The following is a 15,030-nucleotide window of genomic DNA, read 5'->3' on the forward strand; positions in this document are numbered from 1 at the left end:
CACCTCAACCAGGGAATCCACCCCCGCCCCCCGCACTCATTTAGGATCCCCTGCGGCTATCTCCCCAGCTCCCACTCTTTCCAGACTTGGCTTGCGTTTGGGTGGGGAAGGCTTCCCACCAAGGTTTCCGCCAGCCAGGGCGTAAAGCCGCTCATCAGCCCAAGCACTTGGCGCCAATGTGGCCCAACCGCCTTGCATTGCGCACCTTAGCCCGGCACTTCCCAGGAACTGCCCCTTTCCCCCCGTTCCCCCGCTGAGGAAGGAAGCATTTGCTTGCACAGGAGACAGATTCGGTCCACTGGCCTTAACTCTAAGACACTACGATGCAATCAATGATTTGGTGATCACGCTGGGAGGTGTGTTGCCCGGGGAAGACAAGGCCCGACCTTGGCATCTTCTCAGCGGACACCCTGCACCCTAGGAGAGGAAGGGCCAGGGGGCCGCTGCTGGTTTCACATTCGTATCTGGCCGCAAGACCCCCGGACCGTCTCGGGCCCCATCCGCCACACGGCGCACCAGGCCACGGAGCTTGGACCTTGCGCGGCATCCCCGCTCCGCACCCGGGGGTGTGCAGTGTGGCCCGGCCGCGGGCAGGCGGGAGTCCCCTTGGTCGTCCCCCGGGCGACTCCCGGCGAGCGATCTCTCCGTCAAAGGCTCTGCTGACAGCTTGCGGACGCCGGGGAGCGCCGCGCGGGAGCGCCCCGCGGTCCCGCACCCGGCGAAGGCCACGTGGGCCGGTCCCTTCCGGCTCCTTTACGCCGCCGCCGCCGCCGCCGAGAGGCCGCCCCCGGGAGCGCCAGGCGGAGCCCCGTTCCCGCGGCGCCGCAGCGCCACCTAGCGGCCGGCACGGCGCGGGGCGAGCGGCCCGAGGAGTCCCCAGCCGGGCGTCAGTCGTTTCGCAGGGAAGCCTGAGCCCACAGGGGATTCCAACTCGGGACGCCTGAGGGGGAGCCCCCTGGAGCAAGCCGTGCCTCGCACGGTTTGGTTACGAGACGCTTCCGGCGAATCAAAAGCCGCCTCCGAACAGCTGGGCACCGGCAGCCACGAGGAAGCCTCCCGAACTCCTCGCCGGCCTCCAGCCTGCGGCGGGGGGGGGCGCGGCCGCCTATTCCAGCGCGGCCCTGCTCGGCCACCGAACAGAGCCGGCGACGGCTGGGCCACCAACCATGGGCCGCCCTGTCCGCCCCTCTTCCGAAGGGAATAGTTTCGTCTTACAGAATGCGGCTGCCCCGCGAGCCGGAGACGCCGCTGTTGACGACAGTGCCACGTGGCGGGGGGCGGGGGGGGGGGGTGGTGGCGGAAGTGTCGCTGCGTCCGGCACCTAAATCGCGGTGGCTCCGTGGAGGTTTCAGATTCTACTCCTTGGAACGATGACGTTCCGAGCGCCTGCTTAGATGGCAGCCCCCTGCAGGGTGGCGGGAGAGGGGGGACCGGGACACGACCCTGCCACATTAGTGTGGGTGCAGTTAACCCAAGAGACCACTGTGCGCACAGCAGGGGGGGGGGGGCGTGCAGGGGCAGCGTGCTGTGCTCGGGGATCTGGCAGTGTGGGTGCTCCTGGCAGGCGGCCGGGGGGGGGGGGGCGGGGGGGGGCAGGACGCACAGAACGCCGGACGGGGTCCCTCGGTCACGTGCAGCCCGGTGGTCCCCGCTGAGAGCCGCGCATCACCCGACCCCCCGCCCCCCACCTCGTGGTGCCCACACTGGCAAAACTTGCGGATGTGGTGGTGAGGGAGGCCAAATGCACCTGCCCTTCCCCAGCACGTCTAACCCCCAGGCTGAGCGGGAAGAATGGGCCCCCGGCTGTCCTGCCGTTGCCTCCAGGAGTTTAAGAGAAGCCACCCGGCTTTTAAATAAGTGACTCAGCAAACCTCAGTGAATTAACTCCGTCTTCACAACGGGGACAGCTTACCAGCCTTTCATGATTTTTTTTTTTTTTTTTTAAGTATTGGACCCAAAGTCTCCGGGACTCTGACTCTCGATGATCCCAGAGGCAATGACAGGGTGTGGTCCTCGAGTCGTCGCTTGGTGGCCGGCCACTGATGCTGCACGATGCGGCACCAGGCGCGGAAACAGCGTGCAGCTCCCACCGGCAGGTGCGAAGTATCCAGCTCTGAGGTTTCTACCCGACGTGAGCTCTTCCATCCCTCCCTTCTCTGAGATGATCCATTTTTCCTTTGCTTACCTCATGTGTAGGGGCAAGGACACTGGGGAAGTGGTTATTCTGAAAGGGGAGGACCCAAGACCCCCGGGAGGAAATTAACAGGTTAGGACCGGTTGACAAGTACCATCATTAATAAATAGGCAGTTGTCCTCAACAGTCTGGAAGCACGGGTGACCCCGAGGGGACCTGTGGTGTCCCTCTCAGGTCTCTGAGTGACTCGGGATGGATCACTGCAAAAAGTCTCTGGTTCAGCAACTGTTCGGGAGAGCAGACTCGAAGTCTCTCTAAATAGCTGTCCCTGCCACATGCCCTGCAAAGCCTCCACGGGGAGCTGGCCTACCCGGGGGGCTCCCTTGTAACCCCAAGAAGGGGGAGGCCCCCGTGGACGCTCCGGGGTCCGGCTGGCCAGCCTGAGGCCGGGGGATGGTGGGGGCAGGCGCTTTCAGGTTGAGATGAGAGTGTCCTGGCTGCCCTCGGGATGTTGCAGGGAGAGCTGCAGAACTTTCCGGGGTCCTGTGTCCCGCCCCCACCCCCTTGGGGGAAGAAAGCCCAGGATAGGGAATTGCTGTAGCTGTGGACATTGCCACTCAAGGGAAAGGTCAGTGATGATCCAGATAAAACTGGTTGGGATTTAGGACACATCAGACCGTCTGTGGGGTGGAAACATACCCCTGTCTGGGTCTGAATTTGAAATCGATGCTGAGGGGGACTATATACTCAATTTTTTGTGTCCCTTTCCAACCCACTCCAGCACCCCCCCCCCCCCCCCAGCCCACCGAAGATGGCCTTGCAGAGCAGAGCCTCCGAGCTCTCTCAAGTCCAGGGCAGGGCTGCTGGAGATCGGGGCTGGGAGACAGCTGTGGGCACCCTGCACCTGCTGCGTCCGGGGAGAGGGGCTCTCGGTGACGGTCAGCTGACCCTGGCACACGCCGAAAAGGAACCCGGCCTGCGAAACACCGCCCTGCCTCCCTGCCTTGGGTCCCCGGCCTGAATCTCCTGGAGCCTGAGAGGGCGAACGGTCACATCAAGTGCATGTCACAGAAGGTCCCTCAAGTTAATTTTAATATGCTTCAAACACAAATATGCAACACAGAAACGGGAGGGGCCAGATAAATAGCGTGTGGCCCCATCAACTACTCAGCAAGTGTGCCAGCCCGTCAGCCCCCTCCCCTCCCCTGACACCGCACCCCCCCCCCCCCCAGAACCTCATCCCGCTTGTGGTGGGCGGGGGTGGGTGCAAGGGCACGGACATGTCTCCTGAACACCGGGAAGAGGCTGGTGAGGTTTGGTGGGTATGAGGCAGGCGGGGAAGGCTGCAGCATCCGTATGTGGAAACCATTCCAGCCTGGGAGGGGGCGCCAGGGGGACTTCCATGTCAGAGGTCCAAGTCCTAATGGGGTGGGAGGGATGGGGTGGGGGGGGGACGGGGCACAGCGGCTGCCGCCCCCCGCGTTTCAGGATAGGAGCGACACGTGACGGGCGTCCAGGATGAAGGAAGGAGGCCAGAGCAACGTGGGAATTCGCTCAAGTACCCGAGGTCGGGGCCGGTTAGGGCAAAGCTCTAGTACACCTAGCGAGGGATTACTTAGTTCTAACGTCTCTACAACTTTGCAATAGGCTACCACGCCGTCCGTCGCACGTTCTAATGGAACACTGAAACGCGTGTTGCCGTGTAACTGCGTTTAGCAGGTGTCGTGATGGAAGCAGTTCCTGACTGGCAGCGCGGGGCTGCTGAACCGTCCTCTGCAGGTGGCGCCTGCTAACAGAATAAATAATTGTGTCTTTCGTCAACGTGGCAGGATCTACTCTAACGGAATGCCCAACTCAATATCACAACATCATGCAGAGCCACCAAAGGAAAAAAGAAATGTTTCTTCAAGGGGGATCCAATGTGTGGGTCCCTAGGATGGGCAGAGACCCTTGGAGGTTTGCGAGAAATGAGATGTAGCCGAGGCCAGCCAGCCTCGACTCACGCAAGGACCGCGACGGGCCTGTCTTCAGGCTGGCCGCGTGCGTGCCGAGCAGGTCCCCCCACCCCCACCCCGCAGGCCATTTCTTCGGGGCCCGGAGCATCCCTGCGTGAGTCTGTTGGCCTGGGGCAGGCTCAGAGGCAGCCCTGTGCTCGGGACGATTTTGAGGGGCCATCGGGAGAAAGCGCAGGGTCTTTGTCACCAACGGGAACCAAAGGCATCAGTGCCGTCACCGTATCGACCGTCAAAACTACATCTTTCTTTGTGTATTCTGCTCCTATACCTCCAAAGCACTTACGGGGACAGCTTGCACGGTCTAAGTCTACCGATTCCGAGATGCATGCCAGTCCAGGAGCCAGGACCGCTGGCTGGCGGTTTCATGGGCTCCTCCATTGGGAAGAACCTCCTGGGCCTAAGAAGGGACCGCCGTCGGCTGTGGTACTGCTTGGTCGTCCGGCAGAAAACACGCCTGGCTTTGCGGGAGGTCATGTGACGGTCTAGCACAGCTTGGAACGGATCCCCCAGGATGGAAGGGCTGGCTTTCTGGAAGCTCCTGCCAGAACCCCTGAGCCACCTCAATGAACAGTGAGGGGGTTGAGTTACAGAACCGAAGGTTGCCTATGACGTGGGGGCCCAGGGTCCCGTTTCGGTGGGTTGACCCTTTATGGAATCGCATGAGAGCAAACGACACGGGGTGCCAGAGGACGCTTTCCTACTCTGTGCTCAGTCAAGATACAGATCGTACTAGCGGTGCTCCTTCCTGAGGATGGAGTGCGGATGGTCTTGGCCAACTCCAAGGCCATCCTCCCCCTCACTCTAGAAGGTCAGGCTCTTCCACATTTTCCCAAGGGTGCAAGAGCGCGACGACGGATTCCAAGATGCCGCTTGGGTAAAAAGCCAAACTCGTGTTTACGAGACTGTAGATGAGCCACTGTCATGAGCGCCGTCCACGAGAAAAGCCAAACCCCCGAGGGGCTCCCCCCACCCCAACCCTTCGCCACTCACGACAGGAGTAGTGATAGTTAAAACTTGTGAATGGGATAATAGTGACCTCACATCATGTTGACTACGAAGCTGACTGTTCCGAAGGCAGTTACCGCTCACAGATCGCTGGTGTTTGTGTTAGAGGACCACTTGGTGGTAGGTTGCAAGGCGCTTCTTCTCTGTATCTTTTTTTTTTTTTTTTTTTTCCTTTTTCTATTTTGGGTAGAAATATTCCTGGGAAGCTAGATAGAAATGCATTTTCATTTCCCAATAATTCTTAGGCACAAGTTAGAAAACTGCTGACCTTCACCAAAATATGTCAGCACTTCGTGTTATAAAAAATGCAATTCAGAACCGCTGCATGTGTATATACGTGTATCTAAATATACACACAGGTCGGTGCAGTACACAAGGATTATTCAATGTATATTCAAAACTGAGCTATTTGTAGCTAACCTGAAATTCTGCAGTGAGAGTTCATTGCTCGGGAACAACTGGAGTTTCTTTCTTTCTTTTGGCTCTAACTACGGTCAAACGTTTGCACATCAGACACTACCGTTTACGCTTTCCTAAGCGCCAACGCCAGGACAGTCTTACACGAGGATCGGAAGAGGACTTGGCTTAGAATGCAGCTAGGCAGCTACGGAGCATGCGTGCAGGGCCAGCCCCGGGCCGGCCCCTGGTCAATTCTCCCTCCAGGTAGGAGCCCTGGGTGGACGGGAGCCACGGCTCCCGCAGGCGGCGTGGCGGCGGCGTCATCTGGGCGTCGTGCTGACTCTGGCGGGAGAGGAGGGCCCCGAGGAGGAGCCGCGGTAAACAGGGGATGTGGGGGACAGTTTAACCGGGCTGGTCGGGTCCCCGGTTTGGAGCTTCCACAGCAGCTCTTCGTTGGTTCGGCTCAGTCTCTTCTTCTCCTGGGTTTCTTTCTCCACGTATTCCTGGAGATTGGCATTTTCCTCCGACAGTTGTCTGCGGGAAGAGAGTAGGAAACGATCAAGTGGCGATCACGCCGGAAGGCACCTACCTGGAGATCCGCCAGGCCAGTGGGTTTGAGGCAAGCGAGGGGGCTGTATGCGGGGGGACAGGGACAAGGGGGACCACGGTGACCAAGAACCTCGGGTTGAAACGTGAGTTCCGCTCATCCCACGGACACGTCTGTTCCCAGAGTCTCTCCGTCGGCACCGGGTCAGCTCCCAGTCCCTCTGCCCGGTCAGGGGGTGGCGCTGGCTGTCCGGCGGACAGAGCAGGTGCCAGGCAGAAGAGGACGGGAGAGGAGTGGGGGGCTGGTGTGGGCGTGCCGCCCAGGAGGCTCACAGACAGTGGCGACCGACAGGGACAGCACAGGGACGGTGCTGTCGGCCTCGGGGCAAATCTCGGCCTCCCCGCCCCTGGCCTGGGTCTCCAGGAGAGCAACCTGCCTTCCCTTGCTGCAAACGCTCGGTGCGTCGGCCTGCCTGCTGGGCTAGGCGCCCTCGAGGACACGGGCCACAGCCTTCTTGAGTCCCTGGCGTCCAGCCTGGGGCCCGGCCACAGCAGACGCTCCGTGAACGTCTGCTGACGAGGGACGCCTGATGGAGAATGAATGGATGCCGTCTGTGCCGTCTGCCAGGAAGCGTGAGTTGCTTGCTCTGTGGCATTAAAAACTGACGGTGCCTCTGAGGACCTGACCGGGATAAGGACCCAGCTGTTTTGCAGCTGGCTGGACTGAGCCTGGGAAGTCACCTCGCTCGCGTAAGGCCCGGACTTGCTCTTTGGACCGGGGTGCCTTTGTGATTTGCAGGGGAGGCACGGGGTTGCCCCGGGCGGGGAGGAGGCTCTGGCTCCCCCCACCCCCGCCCCTCCCCTGCTCAGGCTGTCAGCAGTGGGGTCTTGCCGCCCCTGCTGGAGGGGAGGTCACAGACCTGCTCCCTGCACAGTCTCCCCCGTGAGCTTCTGCGGTGGTAACGAAATGCCAGCACCAGGAGCTCAGCTGTGGACGCTGTGTGTGCGTGCATGTGTGTGTGTGTTTCATGTGTTCTTTTCTTTTCTTTTTTAATGTTTTTATTTTTGAGACAGAGAGAGAGCGTGAGCAGGGGAGGGGCAGAGAGAGAGAGGGAGACACAGGATCCGAAGCAGGCTCCAGGCTCTGAGCCGTCAGCACAGAGCCCGACGCGGGGCTCGAACCCACGGACGGTGAGATCATGACCTGAGCCGAAGTCGGACGCTCAACCGACTGAGCCACCCAGGCGCCCCAATGTTTCGTGTGTACTGACTGTTCTGTCCACCAGCCAGACACTCCCCTGTCTCCCTCCCTCTCCTTGGGCCTCCCTGTCCCCCAGGACACGCCAATATTGAAATTAGACCAGAGAACGACCCTACAATGGCCTCTAAGTGTTCAAGCGAAAGGGAGAGTAACACATTTCTCACTTGAAGTCAAAAGGGTAGCGAGGAAGGCACGTTGAAAGCCTCGACAGGCTGAGAGCTGGGGCCTCTTGCGTCAAACGGGCAGCCAAGTTGTGAGGGCAAAGGGAAGGTTCTTGAAGGGACATTAGAAGGGACACCCCAGTGAACACACAAACGATAGGAAAGTGAAACGGCCTTCTTGCTGATGCGGAGAAAGTGTGGGTGGTCCGAATAAAAGATCAAACCAGCCGCAGCATCCCCTTAAGCCAAAGCCTACTCCAGAGCAAGGCCCTAACTCCCTTCAATTCTGTGAAAGCAGAGAGACGTGAGAAAGCTGTAGAAGAAGAGTCTGAAGCTATGGAGGTGGGTTCATGAGGCTTATGAAGGAAGCCATCGCCATAACCTAGAAGTTCAAGGTGAAGCAGCAAGTGTTGGTGCAGCAAGTTACCCAGAAGGTCTGGCTAAGATAATTCATGAAGGTGGCTACACTGCACAACAGGTTTTCAGTGTAGAGAAAAGAGCCTTCTGTTGGCAGAAGATGCCATCGAGGACTTTCACAGCCAGAGAGGGGAAGTCAGTGCCTGGCTTCAAAGCTTCAAAGAACAGATGACGTGCTCGTAAGAGGCTAACGCAGCTGACGACCCAAGTTGAAGCCAGCGCTCACGGACCAACCCGAAAATCCTGGGGCCCTTCAGAATCATGCTAAATCCACTCTGTGCTTTATAAATGGAACAGCAAAGCCTGGATGACAGCACATCTGTTTACAACACGGTTTACTGAATATTTGAAGCCCACTATTGAGATCTGCCCCTCAGAAAAATGATTCCTTTCAAAATATTACTGCTCGTTGACGATGCGCTTGGTCACCCAAGAGCTCTGATGGAGATGTCGAACAAGATTAATGTTGTTTCCGTGCCTGCTACCACAACATCCATTCTGCAGCCCATGGATCAAGAAGTCATTTTGACTTTCAAGTCTTATTCTTGAAGAAATGCGTTTGGTAAGCCTATAGCTGCCATAGGGAGTGATTCCTCTGACAGATCTGGGCAAAATCAGTTGAAAACCTTCTGGAAAGGATTCACCATTCTAGATGTCATTAAGAACATTCACGAGTCATGGGAAGGGGTCAAAATGTCAACATTTGCAGGCGTTTGGAAGAAGTTGATTCCCACCCTCGGGATGACTTTGGCGGGGGGGTCAGGACGTCAGTGGAGGCAGTCGCTGCGGATGTGGTGGAAACAGCGAGAGAACCAGAACTAGAAGCGGGGCCTGAACGTGGACGGCATTGCCGCGATCTCGTGATAGGACGTGATCGGGTGAGGACTGCTTCTCGAGGCTAAGAATCGTGGTTTCTCGAGATGGACTCTACTTCTGCCGAAGATGCTGTGAAGCTTATTGAAGCGACAAGGGATTTGGAATATTACACAAACTTGGTAGATAAAGCAGCAGCAGGATTTGAGAGGACTAACTCCAGTTCTGAAAGAAGTTCTACTGTAGGTGAAATGCTATCAAACAGCATCACAGGCTACAGAGCAGTCGTTCGTGAAAGGAAGAGTCCATCAAGGAGGCAAAATTCACTGTCGTCTTAAGAAACTGCCCCGGCCACCCCAGCCTCCAGGAAGCCCACCCTGATCGGTCAGCGGCCATCAACATTGAGGCAAGACCCTCCGCCAGCAAAAAGATTCTGAGTCACTGAAACTTTAGATGATGGTTTGCATTTTTTGGCAATAAAGTATTTTTAAGGTAAGGCATGTCCGTTGGGTTTTTAGACACAATGGTATTTCACACTTAACAGATTACAGGGGAGTGTAAACTTCCCTTTTATACGGACCGGGAAACCACTCATTTGGGGAAAATTCATCTGGCTGCTTCCCTGCGACACTTGCTGCCTTGGGGTGGTCTGGAGCTGAAACTACAGTATCTCCGAGGTATGCCTATAACCTCCCGTTGGCCGACCGAGCCCCAACCCTGCTTTACTCCACATCCTTCCTTGAGAGTTGGAGCACCTCCGAGCAGGGGACTGAGAGGGGAACGCTATTACCCACAATAGCTAGCTGCATTCGGCTACACGGCTTCCCTCTGGCTTCTGCACCCCCCGCTGTCCGCTGGCCGGGCGGCCCAGGAGAACGGCTCAGCGGCCGAGGGCCCCCCACGGGTCTGCCCAGCTCGGCTCAGGGGCTGCTTAGGTGGTTCTTCTCCTTTGCCTGGGGACGCTCAGCTGGCAGGTCTCTCCAAAACGCCCAGAAAGGAACCTTCCACCTCCCAGCTGCGTTGGAGACCCCTGCCACACATTTCTGCCGATTTCGCTCGTTTCCCCCAAGGTGGGGACAACCGAGATGCAGACCCAGGGCACGGGCCGGGTGGCCGACGTGGTGGTGTGTTTTGTCCTTCTCTTCATACGGGAAAGGCCGAGAGCCTGCGTGGGGAAGGCCTCACAGCTCGGAGGAGTGAGGCAAATTGGATGCTGGGACAAAAACAGAGCCCCCAAAGAAGTGCTACGGCAAAGCCACTTTGTAGGTGACACATGCTTTAGGAAGCTCACACAGCCGGACCCCCCCTACCTTGTGACAACGGTGTTCTGGTCGATCCTTGCTTTGAGGTCTTCGTTCTGCTGCTGGAGAACCTGGATCTTTTCTTCTAGAATGATGTTCTTTTCCGCCTATAAAAGACGCAGTGTTAAGAGGTTCTCAGCAAGGCTTCTGGGCTTTGGTTGTCAAGAACAGTGCTTGGCAGACGGCAGTTTGCGATGCCTTAGTGATTACAGAATCAAGTTAGAGGGATGTGAGCAGCCTGTGCCTTTTAAACAGAACAGGACAGAAAATACCAGAGTGCAAACCATACGTAGTAATAAAACTATTATTGTTACACATATTTTAGATATAAACATTTTTTTACCTCTACTGTGCACGTGTGTGCGTACATCAGGTTCCCGTGTAGAATACATTTCTCGTGGGGAGTGTCCCTGCTGTCAGAGGGGAGCTGCGAACACCGCTGGGACCTAGGGTGGCTGACGGGTCCCCGGGTTCTTCCTGACGGGTCAACTGCAATACATCACAATCCCTGGCCCGGCGTGTTTGCACAGTATGACATTCTGAATTAACGGAGGGGTGGGAATACAAATGGCGCGGACGCATTTTTTCCTTCTGAGGGTCCGGGCAGCCAGGAACCCAAAGCCCGAGACTGGCTCGGTACATTATCAGAAACTAACGCCATCGATGGTCAGTATCACCCTGCAACTTACGCCTTTTTCTCTGTCCGTGTGTCCCCCCAGGGCCCTGCTGAAGCACAGTTCCATTCTAAGATAAATTCAGAAATAAATTTTGTTTTGAAAAGAAAATGACAAATTCACCGCTGGGTAGTTGATCTCGGAAGAGAACTGTCACCCTCCCACGAACAGGGCTGGGCGTCAGAGCCAACGGGCCGGGCTCTGTCGTAGCTCTTTAGTCAGGCCCTTGCCTTCAGCCTGCATCTGTGCTCCCAAGGAATGGGAAGTGACTAAACTGGTCTTTTTTTTTTTTTAATGCTGAAAGGTTTCTGCAAGGAGAAGTCACGCATGCTGGCAGAATGCCTGGCACATGGCTAAGAACAGCCAAATAAACCCCGAGGCTTGCGGGTGACCAGACAACTGAATGCGGATGGCCCAGCCTGGGGGCGGAGGGTCGTGGGTCTCCGCGTGGGCCGGGCTGCATGGCACGGCTCGGAAGGGCAGGGCTCTGACATTGCTGGGAAGCTCCGTGTGGTCACCATCACCCAGGATGCTGGCTGTGGACAGTCCCACCCCAGTCTGCCCCCGTCCTACGCCATACAGCGAGAGACGCCTCACAAAGCAGAGGTGCTAGAAAGAGAGGACATGATGGCCGAATACGGCACGTGGTCCTAGATCAGCCCCTGGTGTGGGAAAAGCGGCGGCAAGGGATATCTCAGAGACAGACAGGGACAAACGTTCAAAGGTAAGATGAGATGATCCATCACCGAGACGGCAAGTTAAAGGTCTGCTCGCTGGAAGAGAGCAGGATACGACCATCTGCACGTGGGGGGGGGGGCACACCGTACAGAGCAAAAACTCTGGAAAGCGTTAGCCGTGGTTGGAAAGACATCCTAATCTCCTTACTTGCGTCTATCTTATAATTTTTTATAATGCACGTATTTTCTTTCTGCAGCGTCAAAGTTAATTTTGAATATAGCAATCAAAAAGGAAGAACAGCGATCTGAGACCCCGAGGCCAACCTCCACCTCCAGACGGTGTCTCCTTGGAAGCACGCTGCTCTGCTTAGTGACTCTGACGACTGTCTCCAGCTCCAGCCCTTGTATGACCCTTGTGCCTGCAGGGGAGGGGAGTGAGCTCTGGGGCGCTCTGTTTCTCCAGCGGGCCCCTTTGCCAGTTCCATGGCAACCGGGCTGAAGGGGGAGGCAGAGGGCCGCGAGGGCAGGGATGGGAGCCCTGGGGCCAGGGCTCCCGCCCGGGCAGGCCACTTACGGGCTCTGGGTGAGATACACCCCCTTCCTATACGTCTGCATATACGTCTGTGAAATGAGGCTCCTGACAACACCCGCTCCAGTGGGTCGCTCCAGTGGGTGGAAGAACCAACATATGGAAAGTGCTCTGCTCAGTGTGGCCACCCATCCCCCCAGGGAGGAGGGAGGAAGCAGCACTCCCCCAGGGCAGGAAGGCCGGATGGGGGGCTGGAGACAGGCCATCAGGAGGGCTCCCAGTTGCACAGGATGAAGCCGCTTCAGTTCCCTTATTAGAACTCCCGGCTTTCCAGGGGTGCCTGGGTGGCTCGGACGGTTGAGCGTCCGACTTCGGCTCAGGGTATATGATCTCGCGGTTTGTGAGTTTGAGCCCCAAGTCGGGCTCACCGCTATCAGCACAGAGCCTGCTTTGGATTCTCTGTTCCCCTCTCTCTCTGCCCCTGCCCGCCCCCTCAAAAAAAAAAATACATATTTACATATACATATGTACATACACACACACACACACACACACACACACACACATTAAATAAAAGAAACTCCTGGCTTCCTAAGAAAGGCCTGGAGACCAACCGTGGCATTTCTGCTCAGGTGTAAGCAATGGACAGGGAAGGGCCCACCGTCTGCAGGCTGTGAATCCATGATGCCAGTAAGGCATACCATTCAGGTGACTGGAACTCTCCCAAGGACGCAGGCCGACTCACCAGTTTTTCTAGCTCAATGATCTTCTTTTCCTGCTGGTGTATTTGCTGATTCTTCATCTCTAATACCTGCTTCAAACTCTTCATGTCTTCTTCCAAGTGCTGATAGGGAGCCAGTGCAATCTACAGCGGCAGAGAGCGAGAGCCGGTCACCGGCGGTCCCAGCACAGCCCAGTATGCACCGGTGCCGTGAATCCGGTTAAATCTGGCCTTCCATAACAAGCTTCCCAGGAGGCCCCGGAGTGTCAGCATGGGCGCATTCACGGCCTTGCCTGATACAGACGCCCGCTGCTCTCCCCCTGGAAATGCCAGGAGAGACCCAGCTCCCCCGGGGAATGAGAGAGGTAAGGCCATCATCCACTGACCAGCCCGGAGGCTGGGATGGCTGGAGGCTGCCAGCCCATTCCCCAAAGGGAGCTCATGGAGGAAAAAGAGCAAACTCGACATTGACTTTTAACATTGGCCCAGACCACTTCATTCAGCAGACAGGTCAGGAGTCACAGGTCTCCCCTGTGTCCACGGGGAGTTGGGGGTGTGTGTGAGGGAGGGATTCTTGCATAGGAAGTCAGCAAAGTGGTTCTGAAAGCAGAAAAGGCGTTTCAGAAAAACAAATGCTAGAGTAAGGTTGCCAAGAGGTAATAACTCAACAACAAAATACCGGACATTGAGTTAAGGTTGAATTCCAGATACACCGCCTTTTTTTTTTTTTTTTTAAAGTGTCAGTATCACATGGGACGTATTTATGCTAAAAAAAAATTCACTTATTTATAATTCACACTACACTGGGCGTCATGTATGTTATCTGGCGACCCTCCATCAGAGGGAAGGAGTTTTGCCAGCTTTTCTGGAAAAAACTCCCCTCAAGTTACCAACGCAGCCATCGGGGGTACCTCCTGTGCGGGCCTAAAGGACACCTGGGGGCGAACGAGTGGAGGGGTGGGTCCCAGCCGGGGGGCGGGGGGGGGGGGTGGCGGAGAGCTCCCAGGCGGGGTGGAGCCCAGCTCAGGGACAGTGGCTGGGGAGTGGAATCTGGCAAAAAAATCATGCCAACGGAGAACCCCACGGCCGTCCCCTGTGTCAGGACAGAGGCGTTGACGGGGACGTGTCCTGGCCAGCTGTCGCTCCAGCAGTGGATCAACACAGAGGTCCTGTCACCGGGGGAGACTGCAGAGGTGACTCCTGGGGGGGGGGGGGGGCGCGCCCTGTGGGAGCCACAAGGCCGGGTCGGCGGGGGGAGGGGGGAGGGTATGACTACCTCCAGCTGCTCTTCGGTGTTCTTCCTCAGGGCCTCCTCAAAGCGTCTGGCCCGGTCCCGCAGAGACTGGCTCTGGAAGGTCAGCATGTGTACCTGGTCCTGCAAGGCATGACAAGAAGGCCAGCTTGGTCCGCCGCAGGCACTGTGGCCCGGGGAAGCCGTGAGGCAACGGCCACCCCGCCGGGCCGCAAGGTGGAGGCCGCTTGGATTGCCTGTCCCACGTGGTAAGAGGGGGTCACGTGGCACCCATGCTGCACATGAAGGGTCCCGACCCCGGGGGAGAACTTGGGGGCCGGCAGCCTGACTCCGAGCACTTCCCAAGATGAGAACACTGCCCCTCGTCCCCAAATAAGGAGCCTGCTGGCGGGAGGCATTTCGTGATTTAATATCTGAATTCATTATTAAACTATTATTAATTACTTAATATCTGATTCAATGATCTGATTTAGTATCACAGAGGCAAACTACCGCCAGAGGGAGGCATCTAGTCCCTGACTTTAGGAAGAACAAGATACCTACCTCAACGGAGAGCTGCCCTCGTTTCTACACCATTGAACCATCCTTGACCTTCACCATCTGCCTGAGACCCCTCTTCCCACCACCAAACGCACTAATTTCGGGGTCAAGTCTCGAGTCCCGCCAGTTCCACCCGCGTGATGTTCCTGGGGTCCGCAAGCTCTCCTGGTCCCTCTCCCTGAAGTTTAGCCATGCGCTTGGCCCTTTCCTGCACCCGGCGTCTGGGGTAGGACCCTTCTGCCCTCAAGGTGGAGTCAGGGGGAGCCTTCGAAAGCACAAACCCAACCCCGTCACCCCCTCCGTGTAAAACCCCACTGGCATCAAGATGAAGCACGGACTTTACACAGTGTCCGTGCATCTTCCGAACGGCCTCTCTTGTCTCCCGGCTCGCTCAGATCTCACTGTCCCCTCCAGCCCCGCCTTTCGTTCCAGCTCTCCCACCAGCGGTGCCTCCACTGGCCAGCCCCCTCTCCTGCTCTGCTCGCTTCTGGCCTCCTCCCCTTGGCCTTCCTGGGCCTCAGGGCCGGATTGCACGTCCCTGGCGTGGGCTGCTGTGTGGGCGGAGTCTTTTCCCCTGTGGAGAGC

The 15,030-nt window shown here is 57.2% G+C and overlaps 1 protein-coding gene across 3 annotated transcripts in view; it reads right to left on the reverse strand.

Moving 5' to 3' along the window:
• Positions 1-5,476: 5,476 nt before the first annotated feature.
• The window catches only part of MTUS2 (microtubule associated scaffold protein 2), a 371,219-nt gene continuing 361,665 nt past the window's right edge, over positions 5,477-15,030 (reverse strand). For all 3 annotated transcript variants that reach the window (XM_053900643.1, XM_053900642.1, XM_019447880.2), the window contains 4 exons: positions 13,930-14,028; positions 12,678-12,797; positions 10,062-10,159; positions 5,477-6,087 (listed from right to left, as the gene is read on the reverse strand). In XM_053900643.1, coding sequence (XP_053756618.1) covers positions 5,874-6,087; positions 10,062-10,159; positions 12,678-12,797; positions 13,930-14,028 — 531 coding nt within the window. In that variant the 3' untranslated portion in view covers positions 5,477-5,873. The remainder of the gene's footprint in view (positions 6,088-10,061; positions 10,160-12,677; positions 12,798-13,929; positions 14,029-15,030) is intronic.

The sequence above is a fragment of the Panthera pardus genome, unplaced genomic scaffold (assembly GCF_024362965.1).
Source record: "Panthera pardus isolate Hobbes unplaced genomic scaffold, ASM2436296v1 HiC_scaffold_1, whole genome shotgun sequence".
NCBI classification, from domain to species: domain Eukaryota; kingdom Metazoa; phylum Chordata; class Mammalia; order Carnivora; family Felidae; genus Panthera; species Panthera pardus.